Source organism: Martes martes (genome assembly GCF_963455335.1).
Source record: "Martes martes genome assembly, chromosome: 7".
NCBI classification, from domain to species: domain Eukaryota; kingdom Metazoa; phylum Chordata; class Mammalia; order Carnivora; family Mustelidae; genus Martes; species Martes martes.
The window spans coordinates 39,647,750-39,669,965 of record NC_137894.1 but is presented as its reverse complement, the minus strand read 5'-3'; the positions used below and the strand labels follow the sequence as shown (position 1 = coordinate 39,669,965).

Sequence of the window (22,216 nt, the reverse complement as noted above, 5' to 3'; positions counted from 1 at the left end):
GAACTTAAAATAGTTTCCACCTAACCTTGTAACATTGTTTTTCTTCTTTACAAGGGGTTAGATTTTTTTTTTAAAGATTTTATTGATTTATTTGACAGACAGAGATCACAAGTAGGCAGAGAGGCAGGCAGAGAGAGAGGAGAAAGCAGGCTCTCCACGGAGCCAAGAGCCCGATGCGGGGCTCGATCCCAGGACCCTGGGATCATGACCTGAGCCGAAGGCAGAGGCTTTAACCCACTGAGCCACCCAAGCGCCCCACAAGGGGTTAGATTTTTAACTACACTTAAAACCCAGTACAAGTCATATGTTCTCTATTAAACCTTTTCCTACTTCTCACCTACTTCTTACACCCATTGCTGCCAAATTTCTCAAAAGTTATCTGCCCCTGAGGTCTCCACTTAGTCACCCCTTAAAATGCTCTTCAATTCACCACTCCATTTCCATCCCATCACTGTACTGACATTGTTTCTATAAAGATCATAATAGCCTCCATGTCGCTAAATTACATGGAGAGTACTCTCCAGTATTCTACACCCCCTCTCCTTCTCTTGGCTTCATTATACCACGCTCTCCTGGCTCTTTCCTACCTTACAGGCTACTTCTCTTCTCTGTCTACCCCATGCATTTCAGCAGAGGCCATGTTGCCCCCAGGAGGACAAAAACTGATTCCCTGGGGGAGAGGCCAAAAATATTTTAGCTAGTATAATGGTTTGTGGCCTTCAAAGGGCACAGTACATGAAGAAACATACAGTATGTCTGTGGTATTAAATTTTCCTGGGGGGTGGTGGTGGTGCCTGGGTGGCTCAGTCATTAAGTGTCTGCCTTCAGCTCAGGTCATGATCCCAGGGTCCTGGGATCGACCACCATATGGCTCCCTGCCAGTGGGAAGCCTGCTTCTCCCTCTCCCACATCCCCTGCTTGTGTTCCCTCTCACTGTGTCTCTCTCTGTCAAATAAATAAAAAAATCTTTTTAAAAAAAGAATACTAATTAAAAAAAAAAGATAAAAGATAAAATTTCCTGGAGTGGGTGATTAGGACAAAATGTCTACAAAGGCTCCTTAGGGGGCAATAATTTAAAAAAGATTGAGAAGCACTGCTTTACCCCATCTCTCCATGCTGGGAAACTTAATGGGACAATCCTGACCCTCTTCTCTTCTCTCTTTATGCTCTCTCTTAATGCTCTCATCAATTTCCACAGACCTAAATGCCATTTTTATACTGATGACTCCTAAATTGTTATCTTGAATTTTTGTGTCCTCTGGAACCAGCAAAATCTTCCAGGTATTTTCTTCTCTTACTGTTTTCTTCACCTTTGTGCCTGAATGAAATTTGGCTCTGCCTTATTGATACTGCAGCCTTCTCAAGTGAAAGTTCTTTCTCATGCTTCTTTACAAGTAAGCCTAAAGGTGGAGCAGTCATTGTTGTCATATTGTCATTCTCTCCTTATTGTCATAGTCATATGTCCTTATTGTCATATTGTTATTCTCTCCTTCCTCTTCCCTAAAACTCCTCAGTTTTAAAACTCATGCACGGGGGAGTGCCTGGGTGGCTCAGTGGGTTAAAGCCTCTGCCTTCGGCTCAGGTCATGATCTCAGGGTCCTGGGATTGAGCCTCCCAGGAGCCCCCCTTCTCCCACAACTTCTTATCACTGGCATGTCTCATACTCAGTCCACTGATCTCTTACCTTCCCTGTCTACATTCATTCTCATTGTGATTTCACTCAGTCTACCATTTATATATGTTGTCTGCTCCCAAATGTATATTTATAGGCTAGATCTGCACTGCCCAATACATTATCCAATAGCAACATATGGCTACATAATTTTAATTAATTAAAACTAAATTTAGTGGGGCGCCTGGGTGGCTCAGTGGGTTAAAGCCTCTGCCTTTGGCTCAGGTCATGATCCCAGGGTCCTGGGATCGAGCCCTGCATCGGGTTCTCTGCTTGGCAGGGAGCCTGCTTCCCTTCCTCTCTCTCTGCCTGCCTCTCTGTCTGCTTGTGATCTCTGTCTATCAAATAAATTAAAAAAAAAATCTTAAAGAAAAAAAATTAAATTTAGTATTCAGGTCCCCAGGCACATTAGCTATATGTTAAGAGTTCAACAGCCACATGGGGCTGGTAGCTACCAAACTAGATAGCAGAGATACTGAACATTTCTATCATCACAGAAATTTATATTGTATAGCACTGATACAGACCTCTCCTCTGAACTCCAGATTTATATATCCAACTGCCACCCTTAAATTTCCACTTGGATGTCAATAAACATCCCAAAACCAAAATCCTGTTATTTCTCCCTAAACATGTTCCTTCCATTTTTTTTTCCTGTTTCAGCTGATGTTAACACCGTCCTTCCAGTTGTGCATGCCAAAAACCATGGAGTGAACCACTCTCACTCTACATTCAACTGATCAGCAAATTCTGTCAGCTCTATATCCAGAATCTGCTACATTTTACAAACTCCACTTCTACTACTTCGTTTGAAGCCGCCACCATCTTTTGCCGGTTATAATAGCATCTTTTGTTGTAATAGCTTCCTGATATCCCTGCTTGTCCTTTCCTACCTAAATTCTAGTTTCAGCCAGAGAATTCTTGTTACACTCAAAATCAGATCACATCAGTCTTCTATTCAAAATCCTCTAATGGCTTCCAAGCTCACTCACAGCAAACATGACAAGTTGCTATAACAGCCTACAGGGCCAGGGCACCTGGGTGTCTCATTAGGGTAAAGCGTCTGCCTTCAGCTCAGGTCATGATCCCAGGGTCCTGGGATGGAGCCCTGCATCGGGCTCTCTGCTCAGTGGGCAGCCTGCCTCCCTGCCTACTTGTGATCTCTGTCTGTCAAATAAATAAATACAAATCTTAAAAAAAATAGCCTACAGGGCCATATATGACTTGACCCCATTACCTCTCAAATGTGATCTCCTTTGCACACTTCTTGGAAGTCATACTGGCTATTCATCAAAAGCATCAAGCATATTTTAGCTTTCCCCATGAAACATAATTCCCAATTATGATCCCAATTACAAAACATAATTTAGAAGTCACAAAGTTTAAGAATCACTAAGCTAGACTAAAATAGGTATAAATAGAAATTCTATTTCCAGATATATGGGTATTCAAAGTAATCTACCCTTCACTATGAGATTTCCCTAACTAGTGAATAGGATTAAATGATAGTAATTACATAAAGAAAAGGGTCTTCCAAAAGCTACAATCTCCATTACTTCACTAAGCCTATATTTCATTAAAAATCAACTAGCTTATAGTCTGGAATGGCATAGACAAATTAATCAGCCAACCAAAAATTTTTTTAAAATTTTTCTTAAAATAAACATTTAATTACTAAAAAAAACTAAGAATGTGGATTAAGATTTCCTATTTGGTAACAGTATAAATATGTAAATTCCTATTTGCTAAACTATAAGAGACTTCAGTGTGATATGCAGCTACCTGTTCTGTAAACAAGTTCTACTGAAAGCAGCTGGTCTGCAAACAAACTGCAACTTAAGACACTGCCTCCTTCATCAAGAAAATTTTGCTATGAAAAACTTCAGATGAACTAAACAGTGTGCTTATGTAAATGTCTTACATTTTGGCACAAACCCCTATATCACTGCAGATTGGTACTAACACTTCATCAACCGGTATGGGTCTATGAATCATACTTTGGATAGTGATGTTCTAAGTCACCTCCTGGGTCTTTAATTCAAGTCTACTCAGTATTTTTTTTAACACTCTCCACATGCAATGTCAGAATTTCTGTACCACTTCCCATTCTGCAATCTATTAGGAATTAATATGTATCTTGTTCTTTTCTGGAAGTTACCAGTCTCCTTATTTATATTACAGAATTTTAACACTGGTTAGAAAAAGCCCTCAGAAAGGTTTAACACCCAAGAACAGTAACATGCTGACACAAATTTTTAATTACGAGATTCAAAATTATAATTTTAAACTAGATTATATAATAGCACTTCAGAAAAATGCAATTTGGTAATATACTGCTTTGGAGACTTCATTTTCAAAGAGATATAAAATCATCCACTTTGCAACACTAACCTAAATATTCCATCAGCTGTTCAGCAGTTATGATTTCCATCATCGGTGGAAGTTTCACCTGAAAAACAAAGTATTTTTTCTATAAAATCAAATGTTTTAGGTAATTAAAGTGTTTCTTCAGTCAGAAACATAAGTATGTATGTGTACATATGTATCTATTATACATAGACATTAATATTTGTTATTAAATCTTTATGATTACTCTTTATAAAATATGACAAAGTCAATCTTATCACCATAAAATTTACAGGGTGATGTAAGATCTCACAGAGACAATGAGAAATCTGTTTTCAAAACCAAGTGCTACCCCTTTCATCACCCACTACAATTGTCACTAGGCACCTCCAACAATGTCCTACATGACAGAGCAGTTGAAGGGCAGGAAGAGTCAAAAACATGTGACAGGTCACCCATGGAGCAGTTTTACTGAAGACAGGTTTGAACATGGCTCAATACCCCATTACTTCAGTTTACCTTGGCCATTTTTATTGAATGACTATAATGAATACAGTATTAAAGTATTAGTCAGGAGCACCTGTGTGGCTCAGATGTTAAGCATCTGCTCTTAGCTGGGGTCATGATCCCAGAATCCTGGAATTGAGCCCCACTTTGGGCTCCCTGCTTAGTGGGAAGTCTGCTTCTCCCTCCCCCTCTGCCCCTATCCCTGTTCATGCTCTCTCTCAAATAAATAAAATCTTAAAAAAAAAAAAAATTAGTCATATACTGAAGAATTCACACTGTATGATTCCACTTGCAAAGTTTAAAAGCAGGCAAAATTGAACTATATTGTTTACAGCTGCACAAATGGTGATAAAATTATAAAGAAAAGTAAGGAAATGGATACTATAAAAATCAGAATATGGTTAGCCCTAGGGGTAAGGGAAGGAGTTATAGTTGGAAAGAGACATATAAGAGCCTTCTGTGGGGCACCCAGGGGCTCAGTTGGTTGAGTGTCTGACTCTTAGTTTCAGCTAAGGTCTTCATCTCAGAGTTGTGGGATCGGACCCCGCGTTCAGGCTCTGTGCTCAGCCTGAGATTCTCTCTTCCCCTCTACCTCCCGCTATGCTCACTTGCTCACTCTGCCTCTCTTTCTCTCTCAAATAAATAAATCTTAAAAAAAAAAAAAAAAGGATGCTAGCAATGCTCTATTTCTTGACTTGCATGGTAGTTCCACTGACATTTACTTTATAATAACTTGTCAAACTATACATCTCTGTTTTATGTATTCTGTGTGTTATAGTTTACAATAAAAAGGTTAAAACTAGATACATAATTAAAATCATATTTAAGTTTCTAAAGTCAATTGAGCTGTAATACATTAGTTTACATTAACATTTCAATTGAATTGCCAGATGAGTTACACAAATATTACAGCCAATGACTATAAATATTTTAACTTATTCAAAAGCATACTCTGTGGTATATTCATAGGATAGAAGAAAAATAAATACTATAGGATGGAAACTCAAACAAAGTAATTAAATATCAATGACAGGAGGACAGTAATAGAATTTAAAATTCTCCAGGGGGCACATTGGTGGCTCAGTCATTGGGTGTCTGCCTTCTGCTCAGGTCAAGATCCCAGGTTCCTGGGATTGAGTCTCTCATCGGGCTCCCTGCTAGAGCAGGAGGTCTACTTCTCCCTCTCCCACGCCTTCTGCTTGTATTCCCTCTCTCACTCTCTATCTCTCTCTCTGTCAAATAAATAAATGAAATCTTAGGGGCACCTGGGTGGCTCGGTGGGTTAAATAAAGCCTCTGCCTTCAGCTCAGGTCATGATCCCAGGGTTCTGGGATTGAGCCCCACATCGGGCTCTCTGCTTAGCTGGGAGCCTGCTTCCCCCGCCCCCACTTCCCTCTCTGCCTGCTTGTGATCTCTGTCAAATAAATAAATAAAATCTTAATAAATAAATAAATAAATAAAATCCTAAAAAAGAAAATTAAAATTCTCCGGGGGTTATTTTTTGGAATTATTTTCTATTCAACCAAGGAAATCATTTAAATCATCAATTTTTCCAACAATTCCTCCAAGGGTTGAAAAAGGTGCTCTGGGTGTTTACGTTAGCAAATGTGGTAATAGCATGTCACAATATTTTGTTTTAATCGATGAATAAAATAAGTTCTAAAACAGATCTCTGTAAAACAGAACATTCTGATACCCTTTGAGAGCATACCTGACAATTAATGCTTATGATTTTGTCATCCAGGAGATTTATCACTCAGTGAAAACAGAGATGCCATGGAGGTTTTGAACATTATTTGATTCTAAGTCATTTTTTTTCCTGTGTCATGTTTTTTAAAAAATTTTATTTAACAGAATTTTTTTTTAAAGCAGCTTTAGGTTTACAGCAATAAGTAGAGCGTTCCCATATAAGGTGTGTGTGTGTGTATGTATGTATGTATGTATGTATATATATATATATTTTTTTTAAGATTTTTAAATTTATTTCACAGACAGAGATCACAAGCAGGCAGAGAGGCAGGCAGAGAGAGAGAAAGGGGCAACAGGTTCCCTGCTGAGCAGAGTTCCCAATGCCAGGCTTGATCCCAGGACCCTGAGATCATGACACGAGCCAAAGGCAGAGGCTTAACCCACAGAGCCACCCAGGCACCCCAATATAGGGTATACTTTTAAACTGAAATTCATTGGCATGTTATGGTCTCCTGACTGTTTTTCTAAATAAAATTTTATTGGAACAGTCACTCTCATTGGTTATGTATAGTTTTGGCTGTTTTTGCACAACGATAACAGAATTGAATCTTTACAAGAGAAATCATAGAGCCCACAAGGCCTAAAATATTTACTTACTATCTGATCCTTTATAGGAAAAGTTTGCTGATCCCTGCTTTAGATGATTTTAACTGTTACTATAGAATATTTTATCACTACAGAATATTTAATCAAGCTATTTTAGTAGCACTAAAGTCTACTATTTAAACCAGCAGTTTATATTCACTGTAAGTGTTTATATTCTGAATAATTGTCAGAACAATCTGAAAGTCCCATTTAGGGGCACCTGGGTGGCTCAGTGGGTTAAGCCTCTGCCTTCAGCTCAGGTCATGATCCCAGGATCTCTGCTCAGCAGGGAACCTGCTTCTCCCCTCCCCCCACTGCCTCTCTGCCTACTTGTGATCTCTGTCTGTCAAATAAATAAATAAAAGCTAAAAAAAAAAGAAAAAGAAAAAAACCCCGAAAGTCCCATTTATACCTAATCTTAAATAAGAACTATATTATCCAGGGCGCCTGGGTGGCTCAGTGGGTTAAGCCTCTGCCTTTGGCTCAGGTCATGATCCCAGGGTCCTGGGATCGAGCCCCGCATCAGGCTCTCTGCTTGGCAGGGAGCCTGCTTCCTCCTCTCTCTCTGCCTGCCTCTCTGCCTACTTGTGATCTCTGTCTGTCAAATAAATAAAATAAAGTAAAATCTTAAAAAAACAAAACTATATATCCTTTTATTCCAGACAGGTTCAGTCAGAATATATTCAACATAAATTTCACAGATAGCTTTACCTCTACTCTGGCTAAAGTAATAATCCTACTATAAAATTGTCAAAATAAGAATTAACAGAATTGTCAAATGTGGCGTTTCTGTCAAAATAACAAACAAAGGCACTAACAAGTATAGGTACTTGGGGAAAACATATTATAATCCTAGATTTCCACAAACATGATTTCAGGGTTTAGCCTTGAAATTTCCAAATAATAACTGCCTACAATGTATTGCTTCAAACACTTGAAAAGGAAAATGGTATCTCTATACTGATTAAGAAATGGGACAACACAAGTATACAAATACTTTAAATGACTTATTCACAAGCACACTCAGTGAAATACTCACTTCCTGAATCCTAGCCAATAACATATTCCGGATAGTCATTAAAACTAAGGACAAACAAACAAAATTGAGAAGGAACGCCTACTTCTCAATAATACTGTGGAGCTGTCAACAGATCTTAGTTTTTTTTTTAAACCACAAAATGATCTTCCTGAAAGCTTGATTTTCTTTTTGCTTTCCTCTAGCACCATCACCTCAAAAGCAAGTGTCAAAGGTTTTGTTAATGAGCCTATGACTTTCACTCCTTTGTCTCTTTAGATTTTATAAAAGAAAAAACAGGTTAGGGAATAGCTACCTAAGAATACAGAATTACCAAGTATGGTATTTTGTCTGAATCTCAATTTTAAATTTTAAAATGAAAAAAAATATCAAATGAAATATGACCTAGGTTCTTAGGTGGTCTTCTTTTAGTAATAATCTAAATCATATTGTTCTTAAGTACATGAATACTTTAACGTATATAAAGGTAGTTGAAAGGTACTCTCATAAGTATTTTAAATATTCTTCCTAAAACATGAGCAAAGCTTCTCAGTATATAGTAACACATAGCTCCAAATTAAGAGTCCAAATAGAGTCTAGGAAAATAAATTATGTCTTCTCCTAGAACTAAAGATTTTACTGAATTAACTGGCTTTCCTGAGCAAATAGTAACATAAGCACAGCAAGAATATTTAAATTAACAAAAGGAAATAGCTACTTCAACTCCAAATATTCAACTATAGGGTAAAACCTCTTTAATTCAGCCAAATTATTCTGTAATTCTTAGTCATGTGAAGAGTGAAGTGTATTTGAGAATAGACTCAAGCAAGATCAAAATTTTTTTTAATTTAAAAAAATTAAAAATAGGGTGCCTGGGTAGCTCAGATGGTTAAGCATATGCCTTCGGCTCAGGTCATGATCCTGGGGTCCTGGGATCGAGTCTCATGTCTGGGCTCCCTGCTCCTTGGGAAGTCTGCTTCTCCTTCTGCCTCTCTCTCTCTCTCATGAATAAATAAATAAAATCTTTTAAAAAATTAAAAATTAAAAAATTAAAAATAAATTTTAAAAAATCTTCCATGTAAAGTATTAATAAAATCTTAAACAAGAATGCAAAACATCTTAAAAGTGATATGTCAAGATTTTTTTTTTTTTAAAGATTTTATTTATTTATTTGGCAGACAGAGATCACAAGTAGGCAGAGAGGCAGGCAGAGAGAGAGGAGGAAGCAGGCTCCCGGCTGAGCAGAGAGCCTGATGCGGGGCTCGATCCCATGACCCTGGGATCATGACCTGAGCTGAAGGCAGAGGCTTAACCCACTGAGCCACCCAGGCGCCCCCGTCAAGATTTTGATACCTATGATTTTGATATTCTGAGCAGGGTAGAGAAATGCAGGAGACCCAGTAATAACTAAGAAATAAGCAGTTTATATAGGTGATGCTAAGTACAAAAATGACCGAAGAATATTATTAAATATTTAACTGGAATACCAATAAAAAGTCAGAAATACATAGTTAGAATTATAACACCTCTATAAGTTGGACAGTTACTTGAGAAGATAAAAAATCAAGTATTTGCCAATCTTTGCTCTTTAGGAAAGTCAGAAAAAAAATTTTTTTTTTTTTTATATTTTATTTATTTATTTGACAGATAGAGATCACAAGCAGGCAGAGAGTCAGGCAGAGAGAGAGGGAGGGGGAAGCAGGTTCCCTGCTGAGCAGAGAGCCCGATGCGGGGCTCGATCCCAGGACGCTGGGATCACGACCTGAGCTGAAGGCAGAGGCTTTAACCCACTGAGCCACCCAGGCGCCCCCAGAAAAAAATTTTTAATATATTGAACTAACTGTCATCCAGTTTGCATGTTACCCTTAATCCACAACAATCCTATGGAGATTTCATAACCTTCATTCAAAGAATAAACTAATGCACTGAAAAGTTAATTTGTCCAAAGTAGCAAAGCTATGATGTGAACTGAGATTGAACTCCAAAGCCAATTACCCTCTCCATTATGTCAGTATTTTATAGCAAAACACTTTCAACACAAGTCTTATTTAAAACATCATCTGAAATATATTTTAAATGAGGAACTGACAGAGCTTTGTGACCAATGAAAAGTGGAGGATGAGGGGGTGCCTGGGTGGCTCAGTGGGTTAAGCGTCATCCAACTCCTGATTTTGGCTCAGGTCATGATCTCATGGGTCATGAGATCGAGTGTGATGGGATCCGTGTTCAGGGAGGAGTCTGCTTGAAGATTCTCTCTCTCTCACGAATAAATAAATAAATCTTAAAAAAAAAAAGAAAAAGAAAGAAAGAAAAGTGGAGGACAACGGGGAAAGAATAACTGAGGTTGACTCTAAGACTCAGGAGATTCTAAAAACTAAGATTCATATAATACATATAAATGAGAAATTTGGTAAGGGAAGTTAAGTTTGTAGAAGGAAATGATGTCTGCTTCAGAACTATGAGGTTCAGTTTGACATTAAAACAAAGTTGAGTTGAAACTCAGGAGGCAACCATTTTTAATCTGTATATGAATTTTTTTTTAAAGATTTTATTTATTTATTTGACAGACAGAGATCACAAGTAGGCAGAGAGGCAGGCAGAGAGAGAGGAGAAAGCAGGCTCTCCACGGAGCAGAGAGCCTGATGCGGGGCTCGATCCCAGGACCCTGGGATCATGACCTGAGCCGAAGGCAGAGGCTTTAACCCACTGAGCCACCCAGGCGCCCCTGTATATGAATTATTTGATTCTTGTGTTGCAATCTATTTCTGCATTACTTATGGTAAAGTGGACCAGCTACATAATACAATTTCCTCTTAGTCCAAATTTCACTAATTATAAGAAAATTTATTTTAAGTAATCTCTACACCCAAACATGGGGCTCAAACTCTTGACCCCAAGATCAAGAGTCACACGCTTTATGGACTGAGCCAGCCAGGTGCTCTTCTAATTTTAAATATACACTAAATCACATAGCATTCATGATTTTTTAAGTCAAAATTGTAAAGAAATTATTTTTAAAAATATTAGAAGTATTAATGGGAGTCGGGCTCTCTGCTCAGCAGGGAGCCTGCTTCCTCCCCCCTCTCTCTCTGTGCCTGCCTCTCTGCCTACTTGTGACCTCTGTCTGTCAAATAAATGAATGAAGTCTTAAAAAAAAAAAAAGAAGAAGAAGTATTAATGGGAATCGAAGGGAAGAAATATAACCCCTTTCAAATAAAGACTAAAAAACTTAAGGGTCCTTTCAACACACCTTAATTCTGGCTCCAGCAAATTACACATCATCTTCATATTCTAACTTTCTGTATGTATCATTCATTTATTATTTATCATTTATTATTAATTAAAAAGAATTCATTTATTATTAATTAAGAATAATGTACTTAAAAATACCAAAATTCAGATTTTTTAATAAATCTCCCTGCTTCTTATCAGTATTCCAAGTCAGGAAAAATTGATAAGAGATAATCTTTAACTTAGAAAAGTCAATTTGAAACACATTCACCATCAATCTTTACCATTAATTTAGACCCTACCCTCAGAGTAATACCAAGGCCTATTTAAAACTATTTAGGGTACCTGCGTGCCTCAGTTGGTTGAGCGACTGCCTTCAATTCAGGTCATGATCCCGGACTTCCAGGATCGAGTCCCACATTGGGCTCCCAGCTCCTTGGGGAGTCTGCTTCTCCCTCTGACCATCTCCTCTCTCATGTTCTCTCTCACTCATTCTCTCTCAAATAAATAAATAAAATCTTAAAAAAAAAAAAAAACTATTTAAAAATGGGGCGCCTGGCTGGCTCAGAGGGTTAAGCCTCTGCCTTTGGCTCAGGTCATGGTTCCAGGGTCCTGGGATCGAGCCCCGCATCGGGCTCTGCTTGGCAGGGAGCCTGCTTCCCTTCCTCTCTCTCTGCCTGCCTCTCTGCCTACTTATGATCTCTGTCTGCCAAATAAATAAATAAAATCTTTACAAAAAAAAAAAAGATTCTCTCCCTCTCCCCCTCCCCCTCTAAAAAAATAAATAAACCATCAGAAACTGCAGATACATTCACATATATTAGATTTTCAAGGATGTCCTATTTTACATGCAATTCGAGAGTTTCAGAGCAATGAAGAATGGTACAGTGGAATTATATTTAAGAAGTTCAGAAAGCCTAGCTACTGAAAAATCTACCCCAAGAATAACTGACAACGAAACCTGTGCATTAGCTGCTTGAAAAGGTGGTGGCAAGGGACCGATGTGAAGGCTACTGAAGTAATCCAGACGAGAGGAAGGTAGCTTGAACTAGGGTAATGGTAGTAGAGATAGAAGTTACTAATTAATGGAAATATCAAAGAATGTACTTAATAAACTATGACTGGAAAGGCAAGCTCATTCACTCCAGCTCATTCACATCCAGAAGCTGGAAGTGTCAGATAATTCAGAGGACATGGGATAAAGTATAGGGAGCTAAAAATGGACAGTCTGTATAAAGAGCAACTGGTACCAGATCCTCAGGATTTGTTCTAAGGAATCAAGAAGGCTATTTCTGCTTCTCTGACTTTATCACTGGTTCTTCCAACCTGCTTTGTTCCAGACCCATTGTCCAACAGATGTGCTGGCATCTTGAATTTTAACTTCCAAACCAAATATCCCAAGTAATAGCTCAAGTTCTGGAGTGGGTGATAATCTTAAGTTGGGCAAGTTATTTAAACTTTATGCACCTCAGGGGCGCCTGGGTGGCTCAGTGGTTTAAAGCCTCTGCCTTCGGCTCAGGTCATGATCTCGGGGTCCTGGGATCGAGCCCCACGTTGGGCTCTCTGCTTGGCAGGGAGCCTGCTTCCCTTCCTCTCTCTCCTCCTGTCTCTCTGCCTACTTGTGATCTCTGTCTGTCAAATAAATAAATAAAATCTTTAAAAAAAAAAAAAAAACCTTTATGCACCTCAGTTTTGTATATATGTAAAATAGGAACTATATTTACCTAAGGATTTTCGTGATGGGATTGAGAAAATTAAAAAGAAATGCGTATAATGCATGTCACAAAAATAACTGTATACTATTAGTTTTCAAAGGTCTATGATTGTTTGTACCATCTATGCTCAAATGTTCTTTATCTGGGACTCAACATAGACAAGGCAATGGGAGTTACCCACTCAGACCAAGGAAAGAGGGGAAAATGAACCCAACATTAAAGATTTCTTTAATTTATTTATTTGACAGAGAGAGATACAGCGAGAGAGGGAACACAAGCAGAGGGAGTGGGAGAGGGGGAAGCAGGCTTGCCGTGAAGCAGGAAGCCCAATGAGGGGCTCAATCCCAGGACCCTGGGATCATGACCTGAGCAGAAGGCAGACATTTAACGACTGAGCCACCCAGGCGCCCCATGAACCCAACATTAATAGGACAAGCTATTACACACAGAACAAACCTACTACAGCCACCAGCATTATTCATACTGCCATCAGCCTGTATCCATTTACTTTATCTCACAAATCCAGAGATACTATACCAATCCTAATGCTTGAGAGATTGAAAATGAAAGCCTCATAAGTATTACTTGCATCTATTGTGTAAACAAAACACCTCCATGTGAAGTTATTATTCTCGTCTTACAAGATCTATATTAAAAAAAAAAAAAGTGGGCAGAGGCTAAAGTGGAATCTTTGGCTCACCATCTGTTTTTCCACTTTTATGAGGAATAAACACACTTGGAAAGCCTCGAAAGAGCTTTGTGCCTACATAAAGAAAAGGGAAATGAGAGAAAATTGAGTGATTGCAATGTTCTTACAAGTCAGGAAGTTCAAGAAAAAAGAAAGCTGGGGCCTGGGTGGCTTAGTCGGTTAAGTACCTGCCACTGGCTCAGGTCTTGATCCCAGAGTCCTGAGATCAAGCCCCACTACAGGATCCCCACTCAGTGGGGAGTCTGCCTCTCCTTCTCCCTCTGCACTTCCCCTGCTTGTGCTTGCGCTCTCTCTTTCTCTATGTCAAATAAATAAAATCTTAAAAAAAAAATTAAAAGAAAAGAAAGTAAAACCAAGTTCGAAGCAAGGATAGGTATCTGAAAAGGGTATGAGAAAAGCTGTCAAGGAAGGAGGGAGAACTAGAGCTAAAACTCATTGCTTGGTAAGACATTTACCTCCATGGTGCCTTACTCGGCAAGTGGTAATGAGAGAGATGATGTCCATTTGTACTTCTCTGAATTTTCGAGTAATGGCTTTTGCTCATTTTGCTACTGGGTTGCTCATCTCTTCTAATTTATAAGGGCTCTTTATAAATGAAGAAATTAACAAATGGACACATAATCTGGTAAATAGTTCCCTCAGCCTATAGCGTGTTTTGGTTTATTTCCTGGTGGGCTTTTTTGGGGGGGAAAGAAGGAGTAATTTTGTTATTTTTTTTTAAATCTTCAGCTTTTATTTATTTATTTAATTTTTTAAAGAATGCGCATGCATGGGGGGGTGCGGTGCAGAGAGAGAGGAAAAGAATCTTAAGCAGACTCCACACTCAGTGCTGGGCTTGATCTCATGACTCCAGATTCATGACTTGAGCTGAAGTCAAGAGTTAGAGCTCAACTGACTGAGCCACCCAGGTGTCCCTCAGCTTTTTCATTTTTTATAGCATCAAATATATCAATTCTTATTTTTCATTTTCTAGGTTTAATGTCTGGAGAAACCAGCTTAATATTTAAAAATAAAATCTTGCTTCAGAATCCTGGCATTCCTCCCTTGACTATGGGAGTAGGAGATGGTCTCAGCTTCTATTAAGCAAAGAAAAACGGGAAGAAGAATTGCCTACCCAAAACGGCTATGGAGGAGATGTGCTTCCAGCATCCTGATTCAGAACAGTACATTCATTCTTCTACTAAAATGCTACATAGTGATTAGATACATAATCATTAGTTATTACAAAACTATCTGTCCTCAGTCACAATGTATTTAAGTTTACTTAAGTACTTTTCAGTGTTTGAGCCTCAGAACCTATAACATTCTTTCTAAAAGAAAACATATGTATGGGCTCCTGGGTGGCTGCCTTTAGCTCAGGTCATGATCCCAGGGTCCTGGGCTAGAGCCCCACATCAGGTTCCCTGCTTAAGGAAAGAGCCTGCTTCTCCCTCTCTCTGCCTCTCCCCTCTGTGTGCTCTCTCCCTTGCTCTGCTCTCCCTTTCAAATAAATAAATAAAATCATTAAAAGAAAAAGAAAACAAAAGTATGACAAAATAGGGATTCCCTCTATTATTAAAGTAATATGGGGTGCCTAGGTGGCTCAGTCTGGTGAGCGTTTGACTCTTGGTTTTGGCTCAGGTCATGATCCCAGTGTCCTAGGACTGAGCCCTGCGCCAGGTTCCCTGCTCAACGGGGAGTCTGCTTGGGATTCTCTCTCCCTCTCCCCCTGCCCTACCCCTGCTTGTTCTCTTTCTCTCTCAAATGAATAAAGAAAATATCATTTTAAAAAAATATATCATTTAAAAAAAATTTTCTTTAAAAATTTTTATGTACTTATTTAGAGATTTTCGAGTTTTTTTCTTTATTCATTTGAGAGAGTACGCAAGCAGGATCACAAGCAGTGGGGGAGGGTCAGAGGGAGAAAGAGAAGAAGACTCCCCACTGGGCAGAGAGCCCCATGGAAGAGGGGCAGCACTTGATCCCAGGATGACCTGAGCCGAAGGCAGATGCTTAACCATCTGAGCCACCCGGGTGCCCCTTAAGATTTTATTTTATTTTATTTTTTAATGGGATATTACAGCTTTCTTTGCTCTTTGCCAATTTTTTTTTAAAAGATTTATTTATTTATTTATTTATTTGTCAGAGAGAGAGAGAGAGGAGTGAGAGTGAGCACAAGCAGACAGAGCGGCAGGCAGAGGGAGAAGCAGGCTCCCCGCCGAGCAAGGAGCCCGATGTGGGACTCGATCCCAGGACGCTGGGATCATGACCCGAGCCGAAGGCAGCTGCTCAACCAACTGAGCCACCCAGGCGTCCCAAGATTTTATTTTTAAGTGATCTCTATACCTTATGTGGGGCTTGAACTCACAACCCCAAGATCAAGAGTTGCATTACCTACCGACTGAGCCAGTCAGGCACCCCTAAACACTTCTAAATAAATGGGTCACAACCTCAAATATACCTATAGGTGGCATTGTTTTCAATAGATAAAATGAAAGACTAAAGAAAAATTATAAAAAAAAAACCAAGTATAGTGTAAAGTAAAGAAGCAAAATGAAATTTATTCCAAAGCATAAATTTGAGAGGTAAATTTCCCTGCTGTCAGTGAAACAGAATTAGATATTTGAGCTTGAATTAAATTTAATGAATAAATTTAAATTCATTTATTTTATAGAGAGCGTGCCTGAGCAAGGGGCAAAGGGCAAAGGGAGAGGGAGAGAGAGAATCCACAGGCAGACTCTCTATTAAGGGTGAAGCTAAAAAATGCAGACCCTCAATCACAATACCCTAAAATCATGACCAAAACCAAGAGTCAGCAGCTCAACTGATTGAGACACTCAGGTCCCCCTACTTCTCTTAACATGACCTTTTCTCTCTATCTTCTTTGTCCCATTCCTTCCATTACTTCACAAAATGAGATTGCTGTTCCTTCCCTCTGAAGAGAACGTGTAAGGAGTCATCTTATCCTAACTTTCAGCAACCTTGTCCTCACACCTGTCCTTTTTTGGCAAAAATCTTTCCTATTCCAATAGCTCCTTGATGCTTTTGCACTTGACAATGATAACTGACTGCTTTATTACAGTATCTCTCTCCAAGACTACTATCACGACACTGTCCTACTTCCCGTTCTCCATCATATCTTAAATTATGCCTATACTAGTTTCTTTTACACTCTCTCACCCTTCATGCTTAGCATGCCCTTTTCCACACCAAGTTTAATCTTTGTTCCTCTGTTTTTTCTATATCTACTGAAGAGGGCATGGGGAATTACAGGGTGGAATTACAGGAGGGAATTAAGCTGGCAATTTGTAGTTTACCACATATACTGGGGTGGAAAAAAGTTGAGAATTATTGTTCACCTCTCCTTAAGGAGTATTCATTTATTCTCATACTTATGGCAAGTAAGCTACCATACTTACATCTATGCAATAATTCCCCTATTTAGTTTTCCTCTATAATTTGACCTCTTCCCGGAGACCCACTCCATGCTTTCAGAGGCATGAGGATATTTATATCATCATGTCCCCTACCAGACATTTCCTACTTGACACAACCAAACTTTGACATCTCCCACCTAAAACATATTCTCTATCTTTTGAATTACCCAATCAATCTCTATTATCCAGATTAGAAAAGGTGGGGTTGTCTCCTTCATTTCCTATGTCCGGTTAGTGATCAGTTCATCATTTAGGCTGCAACATTATCTTCATCAAAGAGAAGGGGCAGGGACACCTGGGTGGCTCAGTTGGTTAAGCAGCTGCCTTCAGCTCAGGTCATGATCCCAGCGTCCTGGGATCGAGTCCCACATCAGGCTCCTTGCTTGGTGGGGAGCCTGCTTCTCCCTCTGCCTCTGCCTGTGCTTGCTCTCTCTCTCTCCCTCTCTTTCTCTGACAAATAAATAAATAAAATCTTTAAAAAAAAAAAAAAAAGAGAAGGGGCAGAAAATTCCCCATCCAAAAAGGTTATCCTTATCCATTCTTCCTGCTACAATCTTACCCTTAGTCTAATCTCAAACAAGACCACTTTTATCACCTTATTCCTCTGTCCAGTGATTTTTTTTTGTCCAGTAATTTTTAATAGTTCCCTATTATCAGCTAAATATAAAGTGTAAACAGCACCAGCAATGGGTCTTCTGAAATCTGACAGCTACTTTTATAATGTATTTATTATTTTTCTTTACTGTAGTATTTCTCAGACCTTCTAGTGTCAGGACCATTACATTCTAAAAATTACAGTCCTCCAAAGAGCTTTTGTCTATGTTGGTTCTATCTACTCATACTTACCATACTAGAAATGAAAAAGGAGAAAAATTTTAAACAGAAGAATACATAAGCACACATTCCTGTCAGAGGAATGATGTCACCACACATCACAGAACCTGGAAAACTCCACTGACACTTGTGAAAGAATGAGAATGAAAAGACAAATAACATCTTAGTATTATTATGAAAACAGATCTGACATCTAGCCCCCCTGGCTCACTTAGAGAACACCACTTTATCAGACCTTGCATCTCTTTATCTGTCTCCCTATTGATGCTTACTGATGAGTAACATTTGTGTGTAGCCATAGCCTGGAGGCAGAAAGAAGGCTGAAAGCCACAGATTTATAAAATATCCTCTAAATTAATTAGCATGCCTGCTCTTTAACAGTGTAACCTAACCAATCAATTTTATGTTCTGCCACGGCCATTTCCTTCCCCTCTTTCTCTGCACTCCCCATCAAGGTTGGAATCAGGAAAGAGAACAAATCTTTTTCTGCTTCACCATCTTTGAAGACTCTATTCCCTCTGCCTGAAAGGCCTTCTCACTCATCCTTTAGACCCAGTTCCTAGGTTACCTCTTCTATAAAGCTTTCCCTTGACACATCCCATCCCGTTACTCTTTTCTCTGTAATTCCAAAGCACAGTTAGAACTTATCACATTGCATTGTAATTATTTATATGTCTGTCTCCCCACTAATAGTGAGCTACAGAAGGGCAGACTTACATCTTGTTTTTGTATTTCTAGTACCTCACCCATAATGGGAACTCAAATGTTTGATTATTCCATCAGGCCACGTCTTTGAAAAAGAAAATTAAGTGCTCATCTATCTCCCAAAATTCCAGACCAGGAGAAGGAGCTCCTTCGAACTTCTGCAGTACTGTATGGAAACTAAGAGAAGAGAAAAGCCCAAAGGAAACTGTTATTCCTTCCTAAAAAAAAAAAAAACAAAAAAACCCTGGGGATTTTGGCCCATATATCAAGTCTAACTCCAGACTCTGACCCTAAAGGGCCTTCATCAAGTGGCTCTTCACCTTTTCAATCTTATTTTTTTATTATTCACCAGTATGAACTTACCACTTCTGTCATCCAAACACACACACACACTCACACACACACACACACTCTATCCATTCTATTTTCATCCCTTTTGTTTACAACCTTCCCTCTCCCAAGATTCCATTTCCCTATTCTTTTAAATTCTACTTTTCCTTAAAAGCTTGGTTCAAGACCACGAATTCCATGAAGCTTTCTGGGACTATGCCAAAACAAAGAAAAATTTCCCCTTTTGGAATATCTAGTACACTTCCATCTGTTTTCTATAACCTAAAAATTTGTATTTATATAAACATATTTATATTTATATGTACTTATATATTTATAAGTACTTTATATTTATGTGTTTTGTCTTGCACTGTCCTTTAATAATTTCAAGTAAGTCAATGATGCAACCCCAAATAGCTCAACAGCTCTTCTAAAGCAGGCAGAGCCGGGCGCCTGGGTGGCTCAGTGGGTTAAGCCTCTGCCTTCAGCTCAGGTCATGATCTCAGGGTCCTGGGATCAAGTCCCGCATCGGGCTCCCTCCTCGAGGGGGTGCCTGCTTCCTCCTCTGGCTTGCTCTCTGCATGCCTCTCTGCCTACTTGGCATCTCTCTCTGTCAAATAAATAAATAAAATTAAAGCAGGCAGAGCCTCCAACAAACACTTGAGTGCCCTTACGTACCGGATACTTCTAAGGTTTCTAATCTTATTACTTTTGCATCAGTCCTTGCTAGTAACAGGAAAATGAAGGCACATAATAAATATATTCCCTTTACTTATTTTCTTCCTAACTGGTCAGAATAATCCAGGTTTTTTTCTTCTTCTAGGAAACATTTTATCAACAGATATAATTATCAATTTGGAAATAAAATGGGTGCTATAAGACACTTCTTCTCAGCACCCTAAAACTGCAAGCTTGGGTAAGACACTTCAATTATACATAACTCATTGAGTCCTTGATATAATTAAGTTTTGAAGAGCCCTTCCTTTTTTTTTTTTTTGTTATTTCTTTACCTTGAATATGTCTTTCCTTATTTTAGTCATTATAGTTTTAGTTCCCTTAACATATTCTGATGCCAGGTTACTAGTAATAATGCCAAACTACTTAAGCAGAGCCAAAGTAAAAATCAAGCATAAAATGAAAACAATCTTTGAAAACCAAGAAGTTACGGTAATTGGGCTCAGACCAATGCTTTCCCTTAAATGGAATTTGTCAAAGGGGCCACATCTTCCCTGTCACCATTTCCTCAGTATCTACAACGAAATGTCACAAGTATTAGTTAGAAAATCGACTAAACATAACCATCAAAACTTCCTTCTTGATAACACGAATTGATGGTAACTTCTGAAGATAATTTTCCCCAGTTCTTCACTCTTTTGCATATTGGACAAGGTCAGTAAGAAGGAAACGTAGAAAAATATAGTTTAAAAAAATAATCCTAGGATTTAGGATGTTCTAAGTCCTAGTTGTTTTTAAGTACATCAGGCTGAACTCTTATTTAAGCACGAGAGAGACGTGGGGTTGCTGGCAATCTTTACGAAATAACATATAAGAATATTCTTTGGACAAAGGAGTCCCATAATGAATTTCAAGGGAACAGAATAGTGGTGAATGAGGAAAAAGAGGAAGCTGTCAGCTGACATGCAGCAGATTCTTCACCCCATTTCCCCCTCCCCAAAAGCGGTAGGAAATAAGAAAGCTGCAGAATGTACCTTCCAGGCCAGAAGCAAAACATTGAGGATGGCCAGCAAAGGGCAGGGTCCGTTCTCATTCTGAGTGATGATGGGTGTGTTCTCTTCCTTCCACTGGATCCACTTGATGTGATAGACAGACTGTCCCGGGAAGCGTTCCTTGGAGGCCGCCAGTACCTGAGCTTCCTCCCCCTCCTCCTCCTCTTCGCGGCACAGAGGCACTGCCCCAGGCAACACCGCCGCGCCCGCGCCGGCGCCCTCCTCCTCCTCCTCCTCCTCCCCGGGGACCCTGTTCTCAGCTCCCTCCTCACTATTAAACTCAGAGCTGCTGGGGAAAGAATGCAGGTTAGAGAACGACTCCAGGGAGTCCAGGCTCGGCGATTCCCCAGGAGGGCTCGGGTCGCTGCAACTGCTGCTGAGGCCGCCGGCGCTGCTGGGCTGCTCGGACCCGGCCGCCGCCAACTCTGCCCCGCAGGTTCCGGCGGGATCCGGGCGGGGGCCGGCGTCTCCGGCCGTAGCCGATCCATGGTCCGCTCCGGCCTCGGCTGTCTCCGGGGAGGCGGTCACCTTGTGCTGCCCTCTCGGAGGCGTCTTCTGGGCAGCAGGATTCTCCAAATCACTCTCCTTTAAGTCCAAGCCCGGGCAAGAGCTGCAGGGTCCGGGAACTTGAGGAGAGCTGGCTGGAGAAACCGAGTCCAAGAGGCTCCTCCCGGCGGCCGCCGCCCCCTGCCCATTCCCGCCGCTGTTTTCCGTCGCCCATACTCCAGGACCATCCCCAGCGGCGAGCCTGGTCTCCGGTTGCCCGTCCTGCGGAGAACCTGTCCCTAGCGCTGGCTCGGCGGCCACCCTGTGTTCTAGCGGCTGCAGGCTCCCGGGGCCGCTCTCCATACCCAGCCGCCAGCCCCTTACTCTAAGGAGACCGCGGCGGGTTCTCTTCAGCCAGCGCCTCGGACGCCATGACAGCGGCACTGGCAGCAACAGCGCCCTTGCGCGGCCTCGGCCAGGCACGTCACGGGGAGGGCATCGCGCGCGCGCGCGCGCGCCACCGCACTCTCCGCTGGCTCGGGGCGGGCCTGCGCGCGGCCGGGTGAAGCCGAACGGCGCAGAGGCCCCCACGGGGCTCCGCCTCTCCTGCGCGCCCGCCTGCGGGAGCTCGGGCTGGGAAGGCGGGGGGCGTGGCGGGCGTGGCTAGGAGGGCGTGACCAGAAGGAAAACATCCTCTCACTCTGTGGCCGGAAGTTGAACTGTGGGGCGTTCCGACCGCGCGCGGCTTCTGTAAAGGCGTGGCGGACGGCGTCCAGTTTGTTGTGACCCTTCAGACCTGGGTTGTGTGTTGCCCAGTTAGGGCTCAAGCGTGGGGAGTTGGCGGTGTCTGTGTTATTTGGAAAAGAGCTCGTCCCCGAAGAGCTCAAGAGATTTGTTTCCTCGGCTTGTAATATGGAAAATTAAAGGAATTTTTTTTACGAGATGCAGATTTTTAAATGCTGGAATCTACTCGAGGTGTTTGGATTACTACACCGCATAAATCCCAGTCTCCCAGGGTTTTGGCTGAGAAAAACTGGGCTCCCCACCAGCTACTGGTGAAATCGTTCGCCCTACGCGAGGCGTCAGTTGTGGATATTGGCCTGCACAGCAAGGAAAAAAAAAAATTTTTTTTTTATTTGGGCCAGTAATAATAAATTAGCTTGTGCCTGAATTAGCCAAGTCTTTGCGG

At 40.6% G+C, this 22,216-nt stretch overlaps 1 protein-coding gene across 1 annotated transcript in view; it reads right to left on the bottom strand.

Annotated features, from left to right (window-relative positions):
* The window catches only part of MINDY2 (MINDY lysine 48 deubiquitinase 2), a 73,180-nt gene extending 51,688 nt beyond the window's left edge, over window positions 1-21,492 (bottom strand). The window contains exons 1-2 of the mRNA XM_080808174.1: window positions 20,524-21,492; window positions 4,064-4,121 (exon numbers count right to left, since the gene is read on the bottom strand). Of these exons, the coding sequence (XP_080664300.1) occupies window positions 4,064-4,121; window positions 20,524-21,390 (925 nt within the window). The 5' untranslated portion in view covers window positions 21,391-21,492. The remainder of the gene's footprint in view (window positions 1-4,063; window positions 4,122-20,523) is intronic.
* Window positions 21,493-22,216: the final 724 nt, after the last annotated feature.